This window comes from Larus michahellis, chromosome 8 (assembly GCF_964199755.1).
Source record: "Larus michahellis chromosome 8, bLarMic1.1, whole genome shotgun sequence".
Lineage (NCBI taxonomy): Eukaryota > Metazoa > Chordata > Aves > Charadriiformes > Laridae > Larus > Larus michahellis.
The window spans coordinates 10,246,773-10,273,426 of NC_133903.1; the positions used below are offsets into that span (position 1 = coordinate 10,246,773).

Consider the following 26,654-nt stretch of genomic DNA (forward strand, 5'->3'; position numbering starts at 1 on the left):
TTCAGCCAAAACAACCAAGTCTCTTTTCATTACTTACATCCTAATTTTAACTACCCAAACTTGTCTATGTGGCCATAAAAATTAATCTGAGAATCACTGGTAACATACATTCTTCCTGCCACAGCTTCACTGATTTTATTAGAACTGGTTCTGCTTTACACATATAAGGGGAGAGGAGAGACACACCACTTATTTCATAAACTCATTTCGCCTAAAATGCAAATACTAAATCTCGAAACGGCCCTTTATAATGAAAGAAGTGCTGGAAACATAGTTTCCAGAACAGAACACAATCTCTGTACACAGTGTAATTACATCTTAGTGTTCTGCAGAATACCAGCGTATGGCTTAAATGCTATTAATTGTAAGCAGTTTTGTTCCACAGGATGTTGTTCACTGATAACTACTCAATTAGAGTTATTTTGCAATTAGTCTACTCACAGTAAATTTATTGCAACCAGAGTCATCTGTGGTGCAGCAAATTAAACTGCTGTCTGGGCTGCACGTGCAGTGGCTCTTACATGCTCCTTAAACCGTGTATAGCTCACCACAGTAATTTCGTCACACTAACAGATTAAACATACAGAAAAGCAGCAGCAGTCAATGTCATTTGGAATTCTGAAACCAGAAGAAAGAGACAAATTTGAGGTTCAATATCTTTAGATCAAACCCAGTGAGTCCAAAAATGCATTGCCAAAAATGTGAAAGCTAAATAAAGTCATATGTTTATATGTCACTGTGTGCATGCATATTGAGCAGATGAAATTCTGTATTGGCTTAGTTACAGCTCCCATTCTTTTAAAATTATATCGAGGATGCTCTCGTTTCCATGCCTTGAAGAACTGCTCCACTCCACCCCATAAGTATTTGGCATCTTAGTGGCTTATCCTCTCCCTTCCTGCAAATCATACCTCCTTCTGTTGTGCGCTTTGAAGTTGTCAGACAAAAACATTATAGACATGCAGATTGCTATTACCTGTGCATATTATTCAGTAAACAGAGCTCTAGAGCCCATTTCTCACAGTTTGAAAAAAGAAAGCTGTGTTTTCTAAAATGAAATGGAAAAATTTCATCTAAACAGCCTGTAAGAAACTGAAAGCTCTTGCTTCAGTGCGCTAGAGCAGCATTATCAATAAGCAACCAGGGAGAAAGTGGTCTAATCTGCAAAGAACTCTTTCAGTGCTGATGAATGATGTGGAATGAGGGTAGCTTGATTATTTTTTTACTTTATTTATGAGTTGGGTTTACCCCACAGGGATGAAGGTAGCAGAAAACCTGTTTGATTTATAAACTAAGAAAAGACAACAGAAGAGCCAAGGGGAAATAAATCAGGCTCACTTGTGGCTCTCTGCTTTTCTAGGGACTTTTCTTTTGCTAGAGCTACATCTTAGAAAACACCCCTTAAAAAAACCTGTTACATACTTTTGGTCTATCTAGGGCCATAAATCTGGGTCAAGCATAAACCCAGTTGGGTAATTAATGATAAAGATTAGGCCAGAGTCTCCCCTGGGAATATGGCAGCCTAGAGAAGCTGGCCCAGAGGAGGACTGATGCAGATACCACTTGGCACCATGCCTGCGATGACTTAAGGAACCGGGTGTGCCAATGACTAAGGAGGAACCATGCTGCATATCCAGCGAACTTGCAAGGCAAGGGATTCCAGGCTACAAACTACCACAATCCACGTGAAAGTGAAAAACAGAGAATTCGGGGACTGAATCCAGCCAGTGGGTCAAAAGCTGGACTTTTTTCATTGCAGAAGGAAGGCTGCAAGTAGAAGTCACAAATTTAATATGCATGTTGAAATGTGGAGTTGTGGAATTGTAATCGCATTGCTGCCCAATAATCTGGGCAGCAATCTCAGCAGCCAGGGTCACAGTGGCCATTATAAACTGTACTCCTGCCAATGGTAATAAGGGATTCTGCTGGGGGAAACGTGTCACAGATCAGGTCACTTGTATTATGTCAAAGAAGAATTTATCTATGTACAGAATGAGGCTTATTTTAGAGCCAAGAATTTGCATTGAAACTTCTGCTTCTTCCCAGAACCTCTGCACAGGAGGAGGGCCATGTACGATGATGCACAAGTAAAGGAGGCAGCTGGTCCAGGTCCAGCAACAGCTTTGGTGGGCAGAAGTGAGTCTGGCACACCAGGAGTATAAGTGTCTCTAGTCTGGCCTGTATAGGATCAGGCTGGAGATGGCCCCAGCAAGGAAAAAGTCTGCCACGTTGTCCATGGGTTGCTGATCTCTGTATCATGTCTCCCTGTACCCTTTCCCCAGCCTGCACAGGACTGGATTTGCCCTTTGCTCATCTAACCTTGTGCTGAACCTACCTTTCCCCTCTTACCTTCACTGACTGCATTTCCTCTCAAAACACACTTCTACCAACTCCAATTCCCTTCTGAGTGAAGAGTGAGTTGCAAGCTTCCTGTTGCCTTGATCTTAGCCATGACTTTGGATAAGGCTGCACCTACAGCCCTTGACACCAATTCCCTATCCCATAGTGTTTGTACCCTGTTTTCAGGACTGGCTTGTTGGGAAATGCCACTTCTCACGCTCTGTAAGTCAGGCAACAGGTAAAGTTGCCACGTCCCGTTTTGCTGCATCAGCAGTGTTGTCTCTCTGAGATGTCCTTAGAGGGACTGCAGCCTGTGTCCTCTTATTCTCATGGAAATAACGCCTCCATGTCAAACAGGTAGTAAACATGATGCTCTTGGTTTTAATGATCCTTTCTTTTATACACTGAAGATAGTTATATTAAACTTCCTTTGCCTGTTGCCTTTGGAAACAATAAAATACTTAAAAGAAAAAAGAAACAGCTTGTAAGATCCCGTTCCTGTTGATAACCGCTCAAGTGAACGTATCACTTAACATTTACAACAATCCAGCTGGATGGAGTCATGTCCATGATTGATAGCTACACTTAGCAACTTTGTGCTTTTGATCAGCTGAGACAGGATCCAAGGGGATTAAATGCTGGATGACATCTCAATGGAAACCACAGCACTGGGAACACGTTTATATGTTGGGATAATGGATGAATGTGCTGCTGCAATGCATAAATATTTATACTTCACAGCTCCACTGAAAACAGACAGGAAAACTTTTTTCAAACCAAACTGAAAGGAATAGCACTCACATGCTGAATACATAGACCCCAGTCCCCGGTCCGTCTGACTTTTGCTGACAAACAGCATATAGCTTTTTTTGATGCATTAGGTGGCAAGACCTCTACCCAGACCTCCCCCTGCAAGCGATCCTAACAACAGGGTGTCATATATTCCCAAAAGGTGATGTCCTCACAAACATTTCCTAACCAAGTTCAACTCCTTTAAAGGACCTCTGGAGTTGATGAAGACACCTTTGATGAGGGATGGAGCCAGTCTGTGAGTGAACAGCAGCAGTGTTTATGTTCTGTAGTGGGGAGGAGAGATCTGAGACCACAACACAGAGTCAGTCAACTTATCTTTAACAGGGCCATAAAATTTAAGGGACCTACCAAGTTATATACGTATAAGGCCTTCTTGGTAGGCACCGGGCACCTTTAGTTTTGGGGTTCCTACATGTCTGTCTTGATAGTCCTGTATTCAGACATTTGAGAAGTGACTTCAAAGTCTGGATCTCCGCCGTAGGCCTGATATCCCAATCTGCTTGTGCATTGACACCACCTGCATAAGCAACTCGTGTCCCATTCAGCATGCTGCTGCTTTATCACTTCCCCACAGCAAAGCTCCCAAATCTGCTCTAGAGCAACCCTGTGTGTAACACAGGATGTCCAGATTTTCTGCCAAGGAAATCTGGCTGCTGAAGCGCTTAACTTCAGCTGTCAGCATGGGCAGGACAAAATAACCTTGAGGCAAAGAAAAGTCAACCTTTTCCAAGAGAATCCATCTGTCTAAGTTAAGACATCCCTCAATTATTCTTTTTAAACAAGCATTACTGCCTACAATAAAAATCTAAATGGAACTCTAGCACTGCAAACCTAAAAATTGTAGACACGGTCTTTTTACACATAATTTTTTCACGTGGTATATATCCATACCTTGTAAGGTTACCATTAATAACCTTAGTGGTTACTAAATCCACGTGCATTTTACAATAAACCCATATTTGGACAACTTTTCCATTTCTCTAGTCATCTCTGTAGCTGCCAGTTTTCCTGGGTGTTTTCCTATGTCCTACTACAAAAGAAGCATTTATACCACTGTGCAATGCACGTATACGCTGAAAGGCTTGAAGCGTAAAAGGTGGTACTGTTCTTGGTTCTAAGACTACGGTACTGAAGGGCATATGAGATAAATTCAGTATTTAAAAAAGAAGCAAGAAATATTTCTTGAGAAGCCTGTTTTTAAGACTGGCAGTTGTTCAAAACTCCTGGAAAGTCACCCTGCGTCCCTGGGAGACAGATTACCAGGAAGCGAATGAAATCATAGGTGTGTGCAAAATTGCGCACAGCAGCAGCATGCACTCACACTAATGACAATGCATCTTCCAGCTCTCTCCAGGATATCACTTGCATATTTGTATATGTGACGCATTTACCCTACACAAGGTATATAGCATTGATGACATTACTAAGATATGTGCTTGATCCAAAAAGTGGAGGACAGTGTCTGCAAGTTGCTGACCTCCATCAGCTTTCTCACAGACCAGAGCTGACTCTCCTGTCATTAGAGAAGAAGAGGGAAGGATACCAAGGACATGGTTATGAGAGTGGATTCCATCAGTGGCACCCCAATGGGCCCTCAGGGGCACCCAGGGGTGCTCACTGATGCCTGGTTTTTCTCAATTATTACCCCTCTGCTTGTGCTGCCTTTGCTGTCCCTCTCCCTGCTTCCCAGGGAGTCACCAAGTCTTCTGCCTGCTCCATTAATTCTTTATCTCCAACGTTTGCCCACCCAGCTTAATGATTTTGAGTATTACCACAAGATAAGAAAGGGATAAAAAAAAAACACCAAAAGAGACATGGTAAAAACCAAAACAAAACAGTCACAAATGCACTGGGGTGGGAAATGGGGTGCTCACACTGTTCATCCTGGTTATATGCATCATCTCAATTAAAAGCCTAAGCTTCCTATTAGAGAGCGATACTCGTGTTTAGAAACATTCTCTGGGGCACCTCCTTTTTTCCACTGTCTGTACAGGGAGTTCAGCCCCCTAATTTAGGTAACAGCAACATGGATCCTCCTCCCTCCCACCCCAAAACCACCCAATAGCAACCACTGTTTTGTGATGGTGCAATAAACAGATAAACCATGGGGATTAGAGGATGTAACTAAATATTCCTAATGAAAGAAACTAAACATCCCCTAATGGCCACGGCTGACCATGTTTACGGTACCATCTCAAAGCAAGATCTATTCTCTTGTTTGTAAAAGTCACTCTGCCCTTTCAGCTTGGACGATGACATCGGCATATCCTTACATGCATGGGCTGAAGTGTCAATTACAGGATGGGGACTTTGGACTGCTGTATAAACAAGTGTTGCTCCGGATAATGCTGTTCCTTGACCAATACCTACTTCAATCAACTGATCAATGCTTTAGAAAAAAAAAAAAAGGCAAAAAAAAAAAGCACTTTACTGTATGGGAAGCTTACGGCTAAATGAACGGTGGCACATGAAGCACTCTTCTTGAAAAGTAGGAAAAGGTCACCTCACACATGCAAACTAACAGAACGCTGCGAGATACCTCATGTATCTGACTGCACGGAGAAACCAAAAGCAACAAATCAAAGCTTGGCTTAGGCTAACAGAAGTAACTGACTCTCTACGACAGTGATTTTGAAAATTACTTTTGCTGACTGAAGAACATTAAAAATAGAAGTGAGACAAATTTGGATTTTTTTCCCATGCTTTTAGAAATTTTATTATACTTCTGATAGTTATCTGGGTTATCAAAATGCTTAGCAGTCCTGATTATTAGCTAGGACTCCACTGTGCCAGAAAAACGGCCATAGGGCCGTAACAGCAATACCACTCATTTATCGGCTAGCATAAGGCAGCAAAATTCACCATGGCTGTTCCCTGATCCCCAAAAAGCACGCAACTCCTCTACAGAATAACAAGACTTTGACTACTCTTCTCTGTGCCTGTACATTAAGAAGTAAAAGAAACAGGAGCTGAATACCTAGATCACACAGTGTAATAAAAATCTGGTGGAAATGAAAAAAATTCTATAGGAATCTACCAAGGATCTTGTGACATCCATATAACTCCCTGTTTAAAACATCCTCAAGCCCTCCCCTCATCTTCACTAAGTACCTTATACATTCCTGCAATAAAGCTATTTTTTTTGCCATCAGAAGGCCATTTCAATTACATAGAATCCTTCCCCCGAGATACCGTGTTATTTCTCCATCACCATCTACCAACTTACCCTCCAGCGTACAGAAACGCGTCACCTTCTCCGGCATCAGCTTTCCATGCTTGTGCTGACAATACACGTCTGCGATCTCCTGCCGACACTGCTTAGATTTAGCCCGGGACATGGCTGAGATTGCCTCTTTGCCTGTTACCTCACACTTTGGTGGCTGATCATATCTCAGTTCAGGGGAGCTGTTTCCATTTTTTTTTAAATGATGCTGTTTGGGAGACATATGAATCTCCTTGAAATTGTTGTTGCTGATGCTGCTGCTGTTTTTTCTGGGGTGATCACTGAATTGCACCACCTCATTGGAGTTCTTCCCCAGCAGCAAGTTCTCCTTCATCTTCTCCTCTTCCAGTTTCTTTCTCAAGTGCTCCTTTTGCTTGCTAAGGGGTTTTTTCACCAGCTCAGACTGGTGTTTTTGCCTCTGAGTCCTGGGAGCAAAGTTACTGTTATCAATATTTTCAAAGTCCTTGGGGACTGAATTTTCATTATTGCTGTCTGTTCGCATTTTCTCTTTCGGTCGGTGGGAAAAATAGCCATCCTATAAATGGGGAGAAAAATTATACTCATCTTACTAAAAATAGTCACATCCCATGCATTACAAGCATTTCTTACATGAAACGTACAACAATTACAATCCAACATACTGCAAAAAAATCCCCACGTCAGGGTTCATAACAGAAAGATGGAGCTGAGAGAGGCCTCTGAGCTGCCCAAGTCAGTGCAGACAACCACAACCTGCACTCCCTTCATCACCAAGCCAGAGTCCAACCCCCATCTCAGATGGAGCAGGAAGGTTTCACACAGGTTTGTGAGCAATTATTAACCAGAGACTTCACCCTGACACCATTAAAAATCAATGGCAAAACCAACTCAGGTTTCGATGGAGCGAGATCAATGGCAAAACCAACTCAGGTTTCGACGGAGCGAGAGCAGGTCCTTCAATGCTTTCCTCCACCCCTTGTGTTAATGACCGCAGGTTGGTATCCCAGGAACTGCCCCATTCCTCTGCAGAAAGCACCACATGACTTTGTAACCCAAGCTTTCTTTCAGTGAGGTAACTTTGCTACAAACCAAGCCCTTCCTAAATTCTGCTTTTTTTGAGTTTCTACATAATAAGAAGTGGAGAAGTGTTTCCCACGGGGTGCGTTGCCGCCTTGCCGCAGGTGGGAAGCTGTGGCAGCAACAAGCACTGTGTGCCAGGGGGAGCAGCTGCAGATGCTCAGGCTCCCCGGGAGGGCAGAGCCAAGCTCAGATGTCAGCTCTCAAGAACCACATTCCTCTTCTCCACGCTGGGCGTGCTTCAATAAATACACAGACCATAATGTTCCAACATTTAAAATATATCATATAAAGGAAAAGGAATAGACCATGTCATTTATTTGTCTGATGCAGAATAATGCTTTTCTTCATGATTTCACTCCTGCCTCCACCTATTACCACAGGAACTTGTCCTAGCCCATCAACAGCAGAGCAAGTTTTTAACACCAATGAACAAGGAGGATTATCCCAGGTATCCTAGAAGCAATAAAGAACAAGGCACTCTGCTCTAGAAAAGAGGCAACAGACTAGAACAAAACTGAGAGGCACTTATATGTGTATATTAGTGTCAAATGGGAACCTGTCTGATAGCCAGGGATGGGTGAGGTTGAGCTACCTTTGCTCCAGTTGCAGAAACTAGTCCTCAGGCTAGTAGGGGACACAACTTTTAGATCTGTGGAACAGGAAATATCGCCATTTATTAAAGTGATCAGTAGCAGATGAAATCAATGGGGAACTGTTATTAATACATCTGAAGACAGGAGTATAAATACTGATAGACTTTGAGTCTCTCCTGTTTTCTTTCCACTCCTGAAAGACCTAAAAATCAGAGGCTGGTAAATGACAGCATCTGCTAATGATGACTGATGGGAGCCACTCTTAGCACCTATGAACCACATTTTGTATTCAAAACATTTTACTAGCATTAGCTAATTGTTTCTCACACCTCTTCTGCAAGGAACTACTTAACAGCCAGGTTTTGCAGAGGAAGGAGAGGGAGATAATGACTTATCCAAGGCCACGCAGGGAGTTAGTATCACTTTGACCTCTGCAGCTCAGCAATGAGAAATATTTGAATATTTTATTCATTAGAAGATGTGGTTCTGTGAGTGACTAAAGTGATTCTCTCTCCACGAATATCTCCAGCTCACAAGTAACTTTAGCTGTCAGACAGGGAGGAATGCAGAGAAGTTTAAGAAAAAAAACAACAACAAACCAACTAAAAAAACCCCCCAAACTAAAATGCAAATGTTTTTCAAACAGAATACTTCTAGTTTGGAGACAATGTATCTTTTTTAAAAAAATAATTATCTTTCAAATTTCTAAGGGCACACATGAAATCAAATTTTTTTCCCTCTCTTATTTTTTAAGGAGAAAAAAAAAAGGGATAGCATTTTTTATAGAATCATAGTATCATTTAGGTTGCAAAACACCCATAAGATCATGCAGTCCAACCGTAAACCTAACACTACCAAGTCCACCATTAAACCATGCCCCTAAGCACCACATCTACACTTCTTTTAAATACCTCCAGGGATGGCGACTCAACCACTTGAGTGGGCAGAGCCTGTTCCAATATTTCATAACCCTTTCAGTGAAGAAATTTTTCCTAATATCCAATCTAAACCTCCCCCGATGCAACTTGAGGCCATTTCCTCTTGTCCCATCGCTTGTTACTAGGAAGAAGAGACCGACCCCCACCTCCCTACACCCTCCTTTCAGGGAGTTGTAGAGAGCGATAAGGTCTCCCCTCGGCCTCCTTTTCTCCAGGCTGAAAAACTCCAGTTCCCTCAGCCACTCCACTTAAGACTTGTGCTGTAGACCCTTTTCCAGCTTCATTCCTCTTCTTTGGACACCCAAGAGAAAACAAAACAAACAAAAAATAGTTTCAAGACAGCCCTCAATTCCCATGAATGACCAAACTAAAAGAAAACCTCTTATTTTCAGAGACGAGGTCCCTCCACTTAGCCTGTATCTCCAATGTATCTTCAAAGAAAAAGACTGCTCTAAACCCAGCAGCAAACTGCAAATAGAGCAAGACAAACGTAAAGCTTATTAACACCATACCCAAAACATCTCCACTGAGGTGCCACTGCTTTGAGACTTCAGATGTTTGATAGTTGTCATGTTCCCTTTGTTGTTCAGCCAACTCCAAAACCTCAGCTTAGTTATGCCACTTGTATATTTTGACTTGCTTTATTTTAATGCACTTGGATCTTGGATTTGTATACGTGAAATAGCTCAGAAAGTTTAATTGTTGTGCTGTCACATTTCTTCTATGCTCATTTCCTCTCATCAAATAATTAAATGCAAGATGCCATGCACTCCTGTGCATATATATATGAATATATATACGTGCATATATGACTGTGTGCATGGCATATATATACAGCTATACGCCTAATTTAAATTACACTGACCACAAAGAATCAGAACACACACTGCGATTACCCTTTAACACATATTTACTGTTCCCTTTTTGACAGCAGGACATTGTACCAGCCCTCCAACGTAGGCAGGAACACACAGAGCTATCTGGAGTTGCAATTTTCTTGATGTATAAATTAGAATAACTAAGTGAGACACAAAGGGGTTGAGGTAAATCTGCGCAGATGGTGCAATCCATAACTGCAGTGGGTCACCCAGGGCTTTCTCCTGTCTCTTTCAACCATTTTGTCCCCCAGTTATACAAAACTTAAATACAAGAAGCATCCAAGATACTACTAATTCTAGTAATATAAATTTCATACCCCAAACACAGCCTAAGCTATTCTTTATAAGTAGTCCTTAAACTTCAACTGGTTAAGTTGCAAATTACAAAGGAAACTATGAAACAGCAAACGTGAACTTCATTTGTTGGGTTTCAACAACAGCAGCGTGGAGACAGCTACCGGGACACCACCCCACATTAATGCAAAACATCCCTATCATCAGTTTTCATTGTTAATACAGTTCAAAGTACTTTTTATTGGTAACTGGAGCATCCCACCATGCTGCAACTTAGGGCCAAAATATCTAGCTGCAATGATGGGAAAAAAAGAAATAATAAAAATCTGTCTTCTTCATTCAACTCTTTCCAAGGTCTCTAAAGGTGATGCTGCGATAGGATATTTCTGCGTAGCTTGGCAACACTCCCTCTCACAGTCTGACTCTCGCTAAACGATTTTTGTCTTTAAAGAAAAAAATTAAATCCTAATCCATACAGCAAATGGAATGTTGATAAAGGGGAAGGGAAGGGAGAGGAGATGTTCACTGTTGCTGGTTTTTCATGGTAATTCTTATTACCCACAAACGAGCCATTGGCCTGAACCACAGCAACAGGCACACACCCTCCCATGTCCCGAGGAGTGCCCAGCCCTGCCCCATGCTCTGCCCTCCTGCCCCATCCAAACCTCTCTGTAGCTTGACAAAGCCTCAAAGGATGAGGTTTGGGCCCGTTCCCATTTCAAACGGCATCTGACTTGATACCTATGTGATATTTCAGTCCAGATCTTTGCTGTCTGTACTACCACCCCTGTGCCCATGAGCAGCCGGTCAAGCTGCGCAGCTGCCCTGGGACCGGCAGAGGCTGCAGCTCCGGGTGTTTAAGTAGAATGTTCCCACCCGGCTGATGTACTGCACTGGAAGAGAGCAGTAGAAAGCCGTGATGAAACCTCAGGAGAAAAGAAAACAAAGTAAACAGCATATTTACTAGTGTAAGGTTCACCTCTTTAAATGTTTTCCTCCTTCAAGGGCTTTGCCCCGCTCTGGGAAATGCTCCTCCAAGTCTACATGCTGGAATTTGAAAAGACAAATGAATTTTAAATGTTTCAAAGGCAGGCACAAAACTAATCTCAGCTGTAACTCTTCCCTGCCCGCAGGAACAGCAAACACCACAAAACTTCCCCGCCATGAAGGACATGTGGCGTCTGCAGAGACATCTCTTTGGAAGCAGCAAGACCTAAAAATAAAGCACAGTCTGCAGAACAACTGTACCAACCCAGAGCTATAGATATACATTGAAAAATAAGGATGTGTAACAAATACCCCAGTTGGACAGTCAAATTCCATCCTCACACAATCCCACACCTGTTGATGCAAGTGTTAAATGCCACAAACCCAGAAATCTCCCTTCACCTTTCATCTGCATCTCTCTCTCACAATAACTTTCACCAAAGCCAAGCGTGATTTTTATGGCATAATGATTTCAAGATAGGATCCATACGTGACAGCAGAGCATACACATGTTTGCAGTGCAGGGAGAATGAAGCTCGGCACTCCGAGCTTAACACAGCAGCAGCTGCTGACAATAAATTGTGTTCATTCGTGAAGTTCAGGGGTACAAACAAAAGCAGCGCATCTGGTTTTTCAGCTGGCTACAGGAGGATGGGTTTTACTTGCTCTGCAATATTTAATTTTTACGGTGCTGGATTAATTGCAGCCTTTATTTGCCATGGATATCTAAGACATTCAAGTCAGGACAAAGTCATCCTGGAGAAAGATGATCTTGAAACTAGGCGTTCCTGGCTCTGACAGTACCATGGGGCATACATTGGCAAGTTCACTGTTTTAAACATCATCTTTTTCAACTTTTGTCTAGCTATTTGTTACTAGCACCTTCTTATCTCTTTTTGCGCTTACAAATCACATTAAATACACTGAAAAAATGGAAGGTTATACCAGGCCCAAATTAGAAGCTGAGAGCCTACTAATATAGCCTGTATGTATCCACGGTCAAGATGAAAGCACTATTTTCAAACCAACACCCGACACTGCTATTTTTTGTTGTTGTATAGACTTAATCTCACCCACAGAACTCACAAAAAAGTTATTATAGAAAGCACTGTTCTGGTCTTTGCAATAGAGTAATTCTCTTCAAAACAGACATAGATCAGAAGAGGCTCTATCCAAAGCCAGCTCGTTTGGGAGGCTATCCTATAAAAATTACCCAATATTACAGATCTCAGATGTAACACATGCCACCCAAGCGCGTGTATTTCAACTGTGCTTCCACTACACTCCTGGCAAAACAGTCCCTTTCTGTGTTATCCTACGTGTGCTTCTCCGGCAGCCCTGGCGTGACACGGCCTCCCTTTGGGGACTAACAGTGAAAATGGTGCACCTTCCCACGGGGGGGTCATGTCTAGAGCTCAGTAATGACCCACTCCTGCTCCCAATGCCAATGAAAGCCATTCCACTCTCACAGAGAAGCGCAGGATCAGGTCAAAGTATTTTTTCCTACATTTTAAAAGTCAACTCTGTTTACAGCCTTTATAAAGAAACCTTTGAAGGCTTTTTATCACTGTGTAGCACCATATTTCAAAGCTCAGTTGTGACACTATGGATATCTATCACAGAACACAGGCCTGAGAGAAGGACTTCCAGAAACAGAGATTTTCATTCCTAACTTTATATGATCCTCAGAAGATATGTGGAGAGGTTAACTGCCAAGTACTCAATGGTGAGAGCCCTGTCAGGGAGAGTTTTAATGACTGTGGGGCCTCTTCTGCATGTGCGCACGCTGCAATTCAGCAATAACAAGCAAATACTCCCAAACTGGGAAAGAACAGTCTGTACTGAGGAGTGTCCATGAGGTCATTGGCAATTAACATACTGATTGCCACTGATGCTAAAAATAATAATATAACATTAATGCAAAAATATCATTTTAAGCTAAGATTCATTGCATGTAATGAAAGAGTTTGAATTCTGCTCCTTGTTGAACACACAGGTTTTAATTCTCCAAACTCCACCTTTAGTGTGTTTTATTAAAATCTGTCACACAAAACACGTGCTCTTTGGTATATTAGCCACAATATCTATGGTGATTGAGGGCCTGCGGCTCAGACTGGGGATCTGGATTGAATTCAAACTCCCAGCTATCTCAGGAGAGAAGGCCCAGGTTCCTGCAGAGACGAAGGCAGAGCCTTTGCAATTTACTGAGAAGACCCTAGAATAAACTGATGCTGTCACCTACTACAGACCCAACAGTAGCTGCCACTCACTGTAGCTAGCACAAATACAGAGAATCTGCAAAAAATTTACAGCTGTCTCTAATCACGACTGGATTTTAATGACACCCTGTTAACATTCCCAAAGGCTTTTTTGCAAGTACAACGCACACCCGGCTCAGCCAGAGCCCAGGTAGTTTACAAACCTGCAGACTGCCTCCCTCCACATGTTTTTCACTTGCATCTGTCATATGTATTTGCCTCTAAGTTCAGTATATTCAAGCATAAATGTACATTTGGGTTTGTCCAGTTTAGAAAATATAGGTTACAAATTCTCACATAATCTTCCAGGTACAGTTCTGTGTCCTGCATGCTAAAGGCAGGAGGTGAAAGACTGTGGTTGCAATACTGACCCAGGAAAAACTCCAATAAACCAGCACGTTCTCTGTGGGGTATCCCTGGTGTAAGACTAGAATATGCTATAAAGCCATTAGGAACCAACTCACCTAGTTTCAGACTGACCCTGGATGGGGTGCCACCGCCAACAGCCAGGATTAGGCGGTATGACCGTTAATTTCTGCAAAAAGCCCACACCAGACCAATTTCAGATTGCTTTCAGAGAGAAAACCTAATGTACGTATAAATCATCAGACACAAACATCAGCAGCCTGATGTTCATCAGCTCTGCAGATGGCAAGAGCACGCAGACTTTGCGTGGCTGAGGGCTCCAACTCGAGACAGCAAGCCCAAGGGAAAGAGCCCATACCATGCAGGCAGCCACCACTCCAGCATCACCCGCTACACACCTGCAGAAATACAGTGCTGCTAGATGCCTCCTTTTGTAGAGGCTTTGTAAGGGAAGTTAAAGAAAACCCTAATCAGTTCACAAAGGCACACAATAAGAGCTCGCATTTATCTGCAAAAGGTGTTCATTGCATTGTGCAGAGCATTTCGTCCCAACAATAAGAAAATGCTCCTTTCTCAGGAAAAGTTATTCATTGTATGATTTCTGTATCAAGGAAGTCCTATAAATACTACACAGATGGATGGACCACGTGCAATCAAGCCCTGAATGGCAAATGTTCACAGTTTTAGTTTATCTGACACAACTGATTTTCTCCCCAGCATGGAGGCATTTGCTGTCTTTTGCGCTGAGAACATATTCTCATGTTCTTTCCCTAGCAAAGCTTGGTACCTTAAAGACACAGCAAAACCAACCAGAAATACGCATATGCACACACTGAGCAACAACAAACCACACAACCCTTCTTCTAAAGGATGTGCTGGCGTTGAGGGCCAGGTATAAATCAAACCCCTGGACTATAAAAAAAATTATTTTTTTTTTCTCCTGTCACATAATAAAATACATAGCAATTATTGATCACGTGTGAAAATACGCAATCACTGGGCAGTCATGCAGGATCATGCATGTCTGAGACAAAATGAGCGCCCGGAGCTGATGCAGACACTTGCCACTTTGCTGGGGTGAGCTGTGCCGCTGCAGGCTCTGGTCTGAAACAGTGCACAGCCCAAGGAGGTGGTGAACAGCTTCAGAATCTGCATCACATGTCAAAGCCTCAAAGACATGCGGTCCATTTTTACAGGACCATCTATTTTATCTGTCCTATGACCAAGAAGAATTTAAACAGCACTATGAGAAGAAAATTAAAACAAGTTTCTGTTCAATATTACTTACAGCTCTGTGACATTATTTTGTAATGCTTGTTATTTATTCAATAATGATACCTTCCAATTGTCAGAGAAGTCAGAGAATGGCATCTCTACAAGAACAGGCTGCTCATGCACTTTTTTGCAAGTACAACGCACACCCGGCTCAGCCAGAGCCCAGGTAGTTTACAGACCTGCAAACTGCCTCTCTCCACTCGTTTTTCACTTGCATCTGTCATATGTATTTTCCTTTAAGTACAGTATGTTCAAGCATAAATAAAGCATGCTCATGCACGCATTTTATTTTTCTGCTCTAACCTTTGCATATTTGAGGGCTGTGTCCTAGTTGAAATCAAAACCTTTCTCCCCAGCAGAACTACAAACATTACATTGCGGTCTTCAGAACAAGAGTAGAGATTATAAGTACTCCTCATGCTTCAGTGGGCTCAAAAATCCAATTTCATCCAATTTTTTGAAACAGCTGGGCACCCAGATGGCACACACACTTGGCACACAGCCAAAGAAAAAGAAACTTCTTCAGACCACCCATTCCACAGGCAGCTGCAGGCTGCCAAGCCAAGGAGCGTGGCAACTTCAACCCCACATCTGATTCCCAAGGCTGTCATGGGAAGCAGCTTCGCTCCATTCTCCTTTTCAGCGAGAGGCCAAGAAAAAACATCTTTCTTCATCACTCCATCACTGTAACGTAAAACTACAGGACATTTGCCTGGAATTATCCAAACGCTCATTATTCTGCTGGATGCATACAGCAGGATAGTAACCATCATAATGATAATAAATAATAATTAAAAAAGAAAAAAAAAGTCAGACAAAGAATTGCTGAGCAAGGCAGGAGAATGGATAAGATACTCTCTCCCTTCCCACTGTCAAACCAAATGAGCTCATTCCCTGGGATGACTGAACACGTGGGGCCGCCACAGTGCTGGCTCTGCAGGAGCTTTGGGCATCTCACCTGTGTGCTGCAGCACACCGCGGTCCAGAGGCTGAGCATCGCAGCAGGTATCACCTCCTGTGCTCAATGGCACAGATTTCAACATCCTTTAGACACTCATTTCAATGGCTCAGCAGGCCAGTGGGTCAAGAAAGGTGTTCTCCCAGTTGGGGTAGGATCCTGACAATGCAAAATCAACTCTGGATACAGTACTCGACGCTATTGTCTCTTGTCTTACCATGTCCACATCTTTCAAACTACAAAACAGCTATTTCTCTGCTTGAAGTCGTCATGCAGCCGCAGAGACATAGACATCCTGCCACACCATCAAAATGAACAAGAAATTGTGAACTTTAGTCGAAGATGTGGTTGATGTATCATAAGGCCCTTGGAAAATTAGTGCTTTTGGCAGGTGGACAAAAGCACAGCCAAAGAGAGCAGATGGAGAAAAGACAGCAGATGTTAATGTAGTTAGATTTTTCCATATGTTTTTCCTTTTCACTGTAATAAATACATTGTACTTCAATTGTCAGTGGCTGAAGACTTGTGAGAAATATACTAAATTACTTTATGCCTGACATTAAAGAGAGAGATACAAAAGGTGAAAACAAAGTTATTGACTTTGAACTTGCAAGCTGGTGAAGATTAAAGATGTCATTGTTTCAAATACAGTCCTTTCTGTCATGTAAAAAGATTATGAGAAAAAGCGATCATTTGGGTTGAAAGGGGGATTCTGATATGTGAAAAAGCATGAGTCCTGAAGGATTCAGCGCTAACAAATACCTGCAGGCACTGCTAGTCTAAAACTATTGTTACACTTGCATTTCAAGGCTGCAGAGTAACAGATGGACCACCACAACGTGCAGACGCGGGGGACCCTGCACTGGAACATCTGCACTTGTAAGCGATTGTTAGGAGGATTACTTTTCCCTTCCTTTCCAAAAATGTTACCATTAATTTTTTGTGGTTGTTTTTTTTTTTTTTTTGTTGGTTAGTGGGGGGGTTTTTGGTTTTGTTTTGGTTTTTTTTGTTGTTTTTTGGTTTTTTTTAAATATCAACTTCAACAGTGTGTTCCAAAAGAGTAGAAATAACATTGTAAAAATATCATTAATAGAAGCTGCCTTTTTTTTTTTTTTTCCTCCTTTTTGCATACATAACATTTGTACATTAAGGAAAGATGTTCTGGTTTGAAATAGAATGAAGACAGCTTTAAAACTTTGGCTGCTTTCCTCAAAACAGTTTTTCTGTTTCTTGTTAACGTGTGACTTGGTTTCAGAGTGATTTAGATTAGGGAGTAAAACAATATTGCACCCCTCAAGAGTCCAAACAGATTTTCACATTTGTTCCAGCTTAGCACAGTAACTGTATGAACAGCTATATTGTCTTAACAGTAATTTCAAATGTTCATCTGGTTATTAAAAAGTTCAGAATACTGCTAGAGGGAGCTGTGAAGGCACATATCCATAGTATTGCAAAAACTGACAATTTTGTTTTCTGCTTACTTAAACTCAGGAAAATTTGTACTTACACATGAGGACTGGAAGACACCACAGACTAGCCAAATTTATTCAACCTGTAACAGAACTCGATTTTTAAGCAGTAACTGCCCCCAGTTTACGTATGTTGTTCCCTTTCAAATGATGTTTGAGCTCATTAACCAACTCCAGACTAATGCATGCAGCTCTTCTCTTGGCAAAGGTCCCTCCCAGTCAAATTCACCAAGAGTAACATCAACACTAACTGAGTTTGGGCAGGCTTTTTTGCCTGCATATACAAACATATGCACACACACATGCATATATGATTGATTCTATATATGCACACACATATTTTAATGGTTTTCGCCTCTGCTTTGCAGTGCGGTTAGCTCTGCCTCAGTGCAGGCAAGGGAACCCACCCTTTCGTGACACGACATACTGCTCCATTCCCAGGCGAACAAACCCTCAAAAGACCATTCACTTTGAGCGACTGGCCTGGAACATTTACCAGCATTATTAAGCCTCCTGGATTCATTTCAGCTTAACCACATCTTTAAACAGAATTCACCACAAAACTAGGAAGGAGATGAAGGAGGACTGGCCTGACAGTACAAAATCCAGCTTCTGAGGAAGCTCAGGAAAACCCTGGAGGTTTATTTTCCTACAGCTTCTTCCCAAGAGAAGGTGGATCTTATAATCCTTCCAACTAAGAGTTCAGACATGAAGGAGCTTACAAAGAAGTCAGCACTTTCTCAAGGGAAAGGCAATTTAGGTGACTTTTTATATGAATGTCTATTACTTTGCAGTCCTTGAACAGGACCCTCAAACAGCATTTGAAAAGATATGCAGTTTTCTAGAGTAGCAGCAGATACTAACGCCTCACAACCGTTTAACGGACAGAGGGCTACTTGTGCTATTCTCACTCCTTCCTGAGAATGCTTCGCCCAGGGGATGGCATGGCATGGCACAGCACCCATGTCCACACGGGGCTGGGCCTTGGGCTTGCTGAACGTTGTCATGGTTTCAGCTGGGACAGACTTGACTTTCTTGCTAGCAGGTGGTGTGGGGCTGTTTTGCATTTGGGATGGCAATAGTGTTGATAGTGGACTAAAGGTTTTGGTTGTTGCTAAGCCCTCAAGGCTTTTCTGCTCCTCACACCGCCCCGCCAGTGAGAGGGCTGGGGGTGCACAAGAAGTCGGGAGGAGACACAGCCGGGACAGCTGACCCCAGCTGTCCAAAGGGATATTCCATACTGTCTGACGTCATGCTCAGTATATGAAGCTGGGGGAAAAAGAAGGAAGGGTGGTATGTCTGGAGAGATGGTGTTTATCTTCCCAAGTAACCGTTATGCATGATGGAGTTTTGCTTTGCTTGTGCACACGGCTTTTCCTCTACCTATTAAACTGTCTTTATCTCAACCCACGAGGTTTGGTTTTTTCCTTACTTTTCTGATTTTCTTCCCCATCCCAACTGGGTGGAGTGAGCAAGCAGCTGCATGGTCCTAGTTGCTGGCTGGGGTTAAACCACGACAGACATCTCTGGGGTGTGGGACAGGAGTTCAGCTGGTACAGTCAAGAGCGGTATATCTACATAGTTGTTTGTCCTGATGATTATTTTAATACTGAAATGAAAACGCGATGCTCTGTGTTTTTAATTATCACCAAATTGTACTGCTTCATTATCTGACGAAAGTGCTCCAGAGAGACTGTATATAAATAAAGAACACAAAATAAGTATAGGAGTAAAGCTCAATCATTTCAATATTCAGAATATGGACACAATAACCACACTGAATACCCATTACCATCCAACCTGTTCATCTTTTTTTTTTTTCCCTACCCTCACCTCACCCCATGAAAAATAACACGGCTAATCTGAACCAAATTCCTCTGCTTCCATCTCTATTTCTTTCATCCAAAATTCAGCTAATATCCACTTTATATCCTTCAAAGCAGTAGTAAACACTTGAAATTGCTTCCTGGTGACTTGTTATTAACTAGATTCCAACCAAATTCATCTGGAGGCCTATTTCAACTCCAATCTAAACAATCTCGAGAAACCCAGGGTGAATTGCTGAGACACACAATAGGATCTCTGGCAGCTATTGAAATTAAACATAATTAAAATATGGATGGTAGAAACCAAAGACGCCTTCACATACAAATGAAAACATCCTTGTAAAATACGGTCAGTTTAGCGCAAATGTATTCAGCCTTAATTAGGTAGAAAATCTATTTAGATGAATACAATGCAAAGAATAATAATGAACTTCAGGATTACATTTTGTTACTTGGAGGGAAAAAACAACACAAATAAATGGGAAGTAATTGGAGCTTATTTAATAGTCTCAGACTATCAGCTTGAACAACTATAATCATTAAAGACCCTGCAGTGATCTTCTAATGATAAATGTTGTTAAATCAGAATTACAATACAACAAGCATGAAGAGCAAAGCCTATTAATATGAGCAGTGCTAAAAGAAATAGATTCATGCACATCTTTTTTCACCTGCCCAGCACCACAAGAAGTCTTTGAACCAAGCATGCAGGAATGAAAGGCCTCCATGTTTCCTCTCGTTTTGTGTGACTGAAACATAAACACTTCAATATCTGTACTTACTGCAGGGCGACTGCAGATGAGCAATGGTTATCCAGTGCTGGATATGCGGCAACACAAAATTTGGTATCATGGGGCCCAAATATATTATCCTGTATCCACTAATCAAAGTGAGTCAAACAGACCCTTTTATGCAAGTGTAGGGCACTGCTCCTGGACCCTAAGGACTGGAAGGGATGGGTGGACATTTGCAGCGCTTGCTTGTAGTACAGACCCCGTGAAGCTTCTTGCTGGTGAAAGACAAACTATTTCTACCATTTCATTTCTACCCATGGAGGCCAGGTTACTTCTAACCAACTCTTCTCTCCCCTGCCCATTCCCCTGAACAGAGAGACAGCAGGGTGGAAAGAGTGTCTCTCTTATTCTTCTGTCTCCAAGGACTGCCTCAAGGTCACTGTTCTCTTGTTCTAAAGCTGCTCCACAGCTTTCTGTGCAACTCTGTCTTGGCCGTCCCTGCTGTGCTGGTAAAGCAGTGACCAGGTATGGGCAGGCGCATTTCTCACAGCAGCCCTGCACTGGGCAACAGGGAAATTCTCCCTCCCATCAAAACCACATATGGTTTGCCTTCAATAGCCAAATTTTCTGCTCATATAAACTGGCATGATTCCTATAAGTTCATTAATGTGTGCCAGCCAGTGCTAGGAGATGATTTAAAATATTACCTTTTCTCTAGAAATTGAAAGCTTAGGCATGTATTAATCCTGGAAGGTGTCCTGTCCTCTTGGTCACAGCACAGACTTCCAGACCCACGACAAAACAAGTCAAGAAAATAGGGTTTTAGATACTGGTTTTTATCTTCATAGAAGGTTCTTCTGCAAGATCAGTAAGTTACATTAATAAAATAAAAATAGAAAAGGCCAGACGACATGATTATGGTCTCTGCCACCTGTCTCCTTAGCTCCGCTGTCAGCAGTTCAGACTTCCTGAAAACTCAGCCGGTACCTGGCCTCCGCAAGCATTCTCTGTTCTTGCAAATACATTCATTAAGCACTATACAAATGACTGGTTTTAACAGCATGATGCAATACAGCAGAGATTTGAAGCAGAATACAGATTTCGAACACCAAAAAAAGATGCACCTTAAAGTTCAAAAACTTGTCATTTTATTAGCTCCAGTAAAATTAGCTATCAAAAAGTTTTCCAGGAAACTGTCCTCCACCCTTACTTGAATGGGTATTCATTTTGCAGACCAAAACCTTTTTCTGTACTACACTAAACATGCTGACTACATTCGAGCCAAACACCAGATTGTATAGTGCCCGACTTTCTTTAGCCACATAACAGCCTTTCACTCATGCTGTAAGCACAGTGCTGTCAAAACAATGATTTGTAATTACACTGCAGTTAACAATGGTTGTATTTCCATAACTCTCCACTTACAATTCTGTCAGAAACAAGGAATCACTCCACACACAGTCAATGATCATATCCCAGCATATACACGTCCTCAACTAACAGAAATAGATAAACAGCACAGCAAAATGTTAACTTAGCTAGTCACTATTCATAAACTATGCCATGCAGAAAACTCAAATCACAATATACTCCATTGTTTTAACTAACATATTAGCGTATCACAAAAATACTTCTTTCTAAGGGCAACCATGGGCCTTGCAACTATGCCAAAGGTTTATTTACCATCAGCAGTTTTTCATGTGATCTAAAATAAACTTTACCCTAGGGACCTTAAGGAAGTATACCAGCTTCTTCTGAAAGCATGGGGAAATTCAGGTCCTATTATGCTTTTACATTCTTGGTAGACACATAACTTCTTGCGTGTGTGTGTGCACGTGCATGTGTAAGCAGCTCCGCACAATGTGCTCTCTCAGGCCTCGTCCATAAACAGTATGTGGAAAACCCCATGATTAACTTCAGTAGCACGAACCTGAGCAACCTCAAACTTGCATACCTAAAAGTTTGACAGACCAGCCTCTTCTACAATAGTCAGAATACACAGGAGAGTTCTCTTGTTCTCTTTTAGGACTGTATTTAATAATCAAAAGCAACCTCGGTGTACATGCTACTGTAACGCACTTCTTAGAAAAAAAACTTTGAGAATCTTCTGATTGCTGGAGCACAGTCTCATTTACAGAGACAGTATGATGATAGAGCATCCATCATGCTATGTATATCTTCCAAAACACGTATTTCCCATTAGTATTTTTACTATGCCAACCAAGCTAAATATCAAACAAATTGACACCTGGCAAGTATAATGTTATATATTTACCAACATAACAACGCTGCTTCAGCAGAGTAATATTTTCAAGGGTTTGAAATGAAGAAAATCTCTCTCTAAAAATCTTATCTAGGATGCATAAACTGCAAAGATGAGAGCACTGCCAGAAATCAGCCTAAGGGAACTATCGGTATTACAGATTTGAAGCTAACAGTTTCTAATCCATGGTTTGTAAGGACAGATATATATCAACAGCCCTACATGAAGCAGTACCAATGAGACACACACACGCTGTGTACCTTTTGTGATGGGTGCAGATAAAGTACTGTCAGTTTGCAGACTTTGATCGTTTGGTTGGTGCTTTCTGTATATCCGAGAACAAAAAGACTATTACTATCATTCTTTGTCTGATTACCTACTGCCTCTCAGTGACATAATGCTGCTAGGAGAGAAGCAAATTCAGCAAGTTCCCAGACTTGGGTCATTGTACACATCTACCAGGCAGAGATCATTTCCCATGGAAGCAGCCTGTAAAACCCAGACACCTCAACACTGTACTGGAAAAGCCCCTTGTGGTGACAGGTTGCACATAATTCCCTTTTTGAACTCTGGGGAGTGTAAGGAGAAAAAGCATGGGAAAGGTGCTGAAATGCAGGGTTTTACCAGCTCCCCTACTCTTACTTCCTCTGCTTCCCTCCCCACCGCCCCCATGCCGGGCAAGCCCCGCTGCACAAGAAGGATGGCACAGAAATGTTTACTCAAGACTGCGCTGGCTGGAATACCAATGCAGCCCAGCAACGAGCTTAACAGCAAACAGGAAGGAGGAGAAAAAAACCTTCTCCCACAAAAGAAACAAATAGCCGGAGATGAGCTTTCCCAGCAGGTACCACATTGCAATTCAGAGCGTGGCGGTATCAGAGATCAGCACTTGCGATACAGGAGGCTCCTCTAGGAAAACAAGCTCTAGGTTCCTATCACTTATACTGGCAGGACCACTGATTATTGTCAGCGGATCTGAAATTGTTGCCCTTTATTATTCTTTATTAGCATCAAATTATGTTAGCCAAGCAGATTTGAAGAAGTCTGACGCAAGCAGAAGCCTGCTGTAAATACTGATGCGAAAAGATGCATTTTGCATGCAATGAAAGCCGAGAATGAGCTGTCGTCTTCACTTAGTTTAATGCGTGTTTTGTCCTCCATAATAGCAAAAACACTTATCAAGAAGAAACAATGTTCGGTTCTGTCTTATGGCCCAGATACTCAGTTTATGCCCAAATAAATTTTACGTTCCTCTGAAAGTAAAGACTTTGATTGACTGTTAAGATGTACATGGGCTATTATTGGCTCCTAGAGTTGTTCAAGGAAATTCAAAAAGAGCAGACATAAGAATCTATTAGGCAACATTTTTTCTTTGCATTGAAATCTCTAAGATAATGAATGCGCTGGAAAAAGCAACAAGATTATTATCCTCCTTAACTCCTTGGCCCAACGCATGAGCTGGGCTGCTTCCAGTAAACAAGTGGTTTGTTATAATTTTATAGAAGTGATTAAAATAAGTAAAGAGTCACTTGAATTTTTTCCTCCCTCTTTGTGAATAAATGTGGGCTAGTTTGCCAAAAGTCTCCGTTGACTCAGAATATTGCAGCAACACAGGAGTAGTAGTTGAAAATCCCACTATTCATCTTATCTGCCATCAATTGTCCATGGAGAGAGGGAATGACAATTACAACATTACACAACAGCTATAAATACAAATTCCTCTGTCTGTACAGTCAAAGTGACTGTTCCCACGTGTAAGTGTATTACTTCAGTGCTGGTTTTACAGATAAAGGTGAAATTCTGGCAGTACCCACCCAGAAGTAAATAGAAAGGAGTGCTGGGAAGTCACATTGTCACACAGTCCCAGTGCTGGGAAGCCACATTGTCCCTATGCAGATCCAGCATGTTAGAGCATGGTCCTGCTCAGAAGATACATAGTCTTCATCAGTAAGTCAGTGGCTGAACTTAGAGCAAATCTAGACCATGACCTACAATCCACAGCCATCAAAGCTCCAACAGTCAGCATCAAGATTGGCTGTACATGCACAGTGCCCCGATACACAATCTCGACTGCCTGTCTCTCACCTGGACAAGACACACTTCCACAGGTGATGCAGCAATATCATTCAACCCTTGGTCCCTTCAAAGATGCCAACCACAGACTATTTCTTAAATCATAAACAGCAATTGCTGTGGTAAAATAGTGGGGTTTTTCCTTTTTTAATTTAAAGCTAGAATATTCCTTATGACCAATAAAAATGCATAGGCAGAAAGCAGAGAAGTGATTTAAGTACATGTTTTTAACTGAACTGAGCAACTGATTACTTGCAATACTAATTATTCTATGCAATGCCCATATTTTATTGCAATCTCCTATAAGGAACCAATACTTCTTTTATAACATATTTCCAGGTATTTTAAAAGATGTTTGGTGAACTGACTGGCATAGAAATTCCTGAAGTTCCAAACACACTACCAAATGGAAATTGCCTCCAAGTATGCCCAAAATAACAGACTTCTTTAGCAAGGAACCACTAATAAAACATGACATTGCATGAGAAATTTGCCAAAGAGTGAGCTTTCCTCCCTTCCCTTGTTCCTTACACCACTGCTTTTGTTACATAAAAATACTGTTACCACAAACTGTGCACCGGTTTCCCTACAGTTATGTTCGTGCAAGTTGTATGGAGAACAGTGCACACAGTGGGGACTGGGCAAAGTGGTGGAATTCAAAGAAGCCAACAAAACAGCAGGACGTGTATCCATGCTGCGATTCACCTCCTCACCACCTCTCCATTTAGTCTTTCAATGAAGTTCTATAGGAAGCTGGAGCACTTCCCAAGAACATGGGACCCACCAGAAGAGCAGAGATCTCTCACAGGCCCATCATCACAGGAATAAGGCTGTATTAACAGGACTGTAGTTGAAATGAAGCAGTCATAACAAACACAGAAAAGTATATTTATTTCCACTGCTCTTCTAGGCATGTGGGGAGGCAGAGTAGGAAGAATTGTGAAATGAAGATTATCCAACACCAGACAAAGACCATGCATGACGTCTGATAAAAGTTGAGTCTGAGCAATGAAATGGCATACCCATCACCCGTAGGAGTAAAAATGCAGATGAACAGCTCAACAAGCAGAAAGGGCAGAGCCAAGCAGAACAACTGTGAGACAACTATACGACATGAAAAAATTAATTGACAAGTATTTGCAGGAAATTGTTTAACACCAGTTCTCTTGACTGTCAGTCTGACATTCATTAACTGCAAAAAAAAGTCTTTAAGAAGCAGCATTTAATTACTCATGGAATGTTTTAATTGCTATTACAAAGCAGTAGTTTTTAATTACAGATCATATGAATACAAATATGATCTGATCATGATCATTAGGATTTACTGTAATGATCTTGCTCACCAACACAGTGTCTTTGTATTTAAAGTAAAATGTCATTAAAAAGCCATGGGAACTTCATCATTAATGTGTGGGTAGTGTAATCTTAATTTCCTCCTGCAGATATTGAGCTGAGACCAATCATGCAAGATTTTCCAGTACGTAAAACAACTGTCACTTTTCATTATAAAGAATATGAAGCAAAAGGAACACTAAAATAACAAGGCTGAAACAACAATTTTCCAGATTTAGAAAATCCCATGCTACACTTTGTCTAGGAGCACTTTTTTCAAGGGCGAAATTTTCCCAGGAATTCTGAAAACAAGGTGTAACATCCCTTTGTTCAGAGTTCAATTCTCGGTCAGCAAGTAAGTCAACAATAAACTATTCAACCTACCTCTCACGCAGATGATGGTACAATCTCAAGTGTCTGGCAGATTCTTTTTATTTATTTATTTAAGAAAAAGTGACTGAAGATCAGTGCATTTGCCAGAGGCTAAAGATTTTAGTTCTTGATAATACAGAAAAGGTCAAGTAGATTTAATGGCAAAATGTATAAAAGCAAGAGTAATGCATGACTCAGAAAAGGGAGTTAGAGGGGAAAAAAGAATCTTCAATAATAACTTATGTCAAGCAAGTGCATATTGTGACACCAGCACATATGGATGTGAAGACAGTCAGTTTTCAGAAATGTGAAATGAAGGGCTCAGACCTCCGATATTTTACAAAATCAGGCAAGAAGGAAGGAAAATATCAAGCAAACAGCTTTCTAAAACATAATATGTGTAAATGTAAATGCAACAAAAGTTATATACATTCACTGGAATGTACATGGTATAAACAAAGAGAAAGAATGAGGAGTTCCATAAATATTGAGATTATTCTCTAAAAAACATGGACAGTTGAAAGAAACAAACACTGGATTAAGTCTATTTAGCCCTCAATCTCCTTCAGACTATAATTTCTAACCCAAACTTGAACATTGCTG

General features: G+C 41.5%; 1 protein-coding gene across 4 annotated transcripts in view; it reads right to left on the reverse strand.

Annotated features, from left to right (window-relative positions):
* XYLT1 (xylosyltransferase 1) overlaps nucleotides 1-26,654 on the reverse strand; it is a 206,463-nt gene that overhangs the window by 99,927 nt on the left and 79,882 nt on the right. For 3 of the 4 annotated variants that reach the window (XM_074597976.1, XM_074597975.1, XM_074597977.1), the window contains one exon: nucleotides 6,380-6,911. In XM_074597976.1, coding sequence (XP_074454077.1) covers nucleotides 6,380-6,911 — 532 coding nt within the window. Of the gene's footprint in view, nucleotides 1-6,379; nucleotides 6,912-11,117; nucleotides 11,168-26,654 lie in introns of those variants that run through there. The other variant, XM_074597978.1, reaches the window with a different exon arrangement.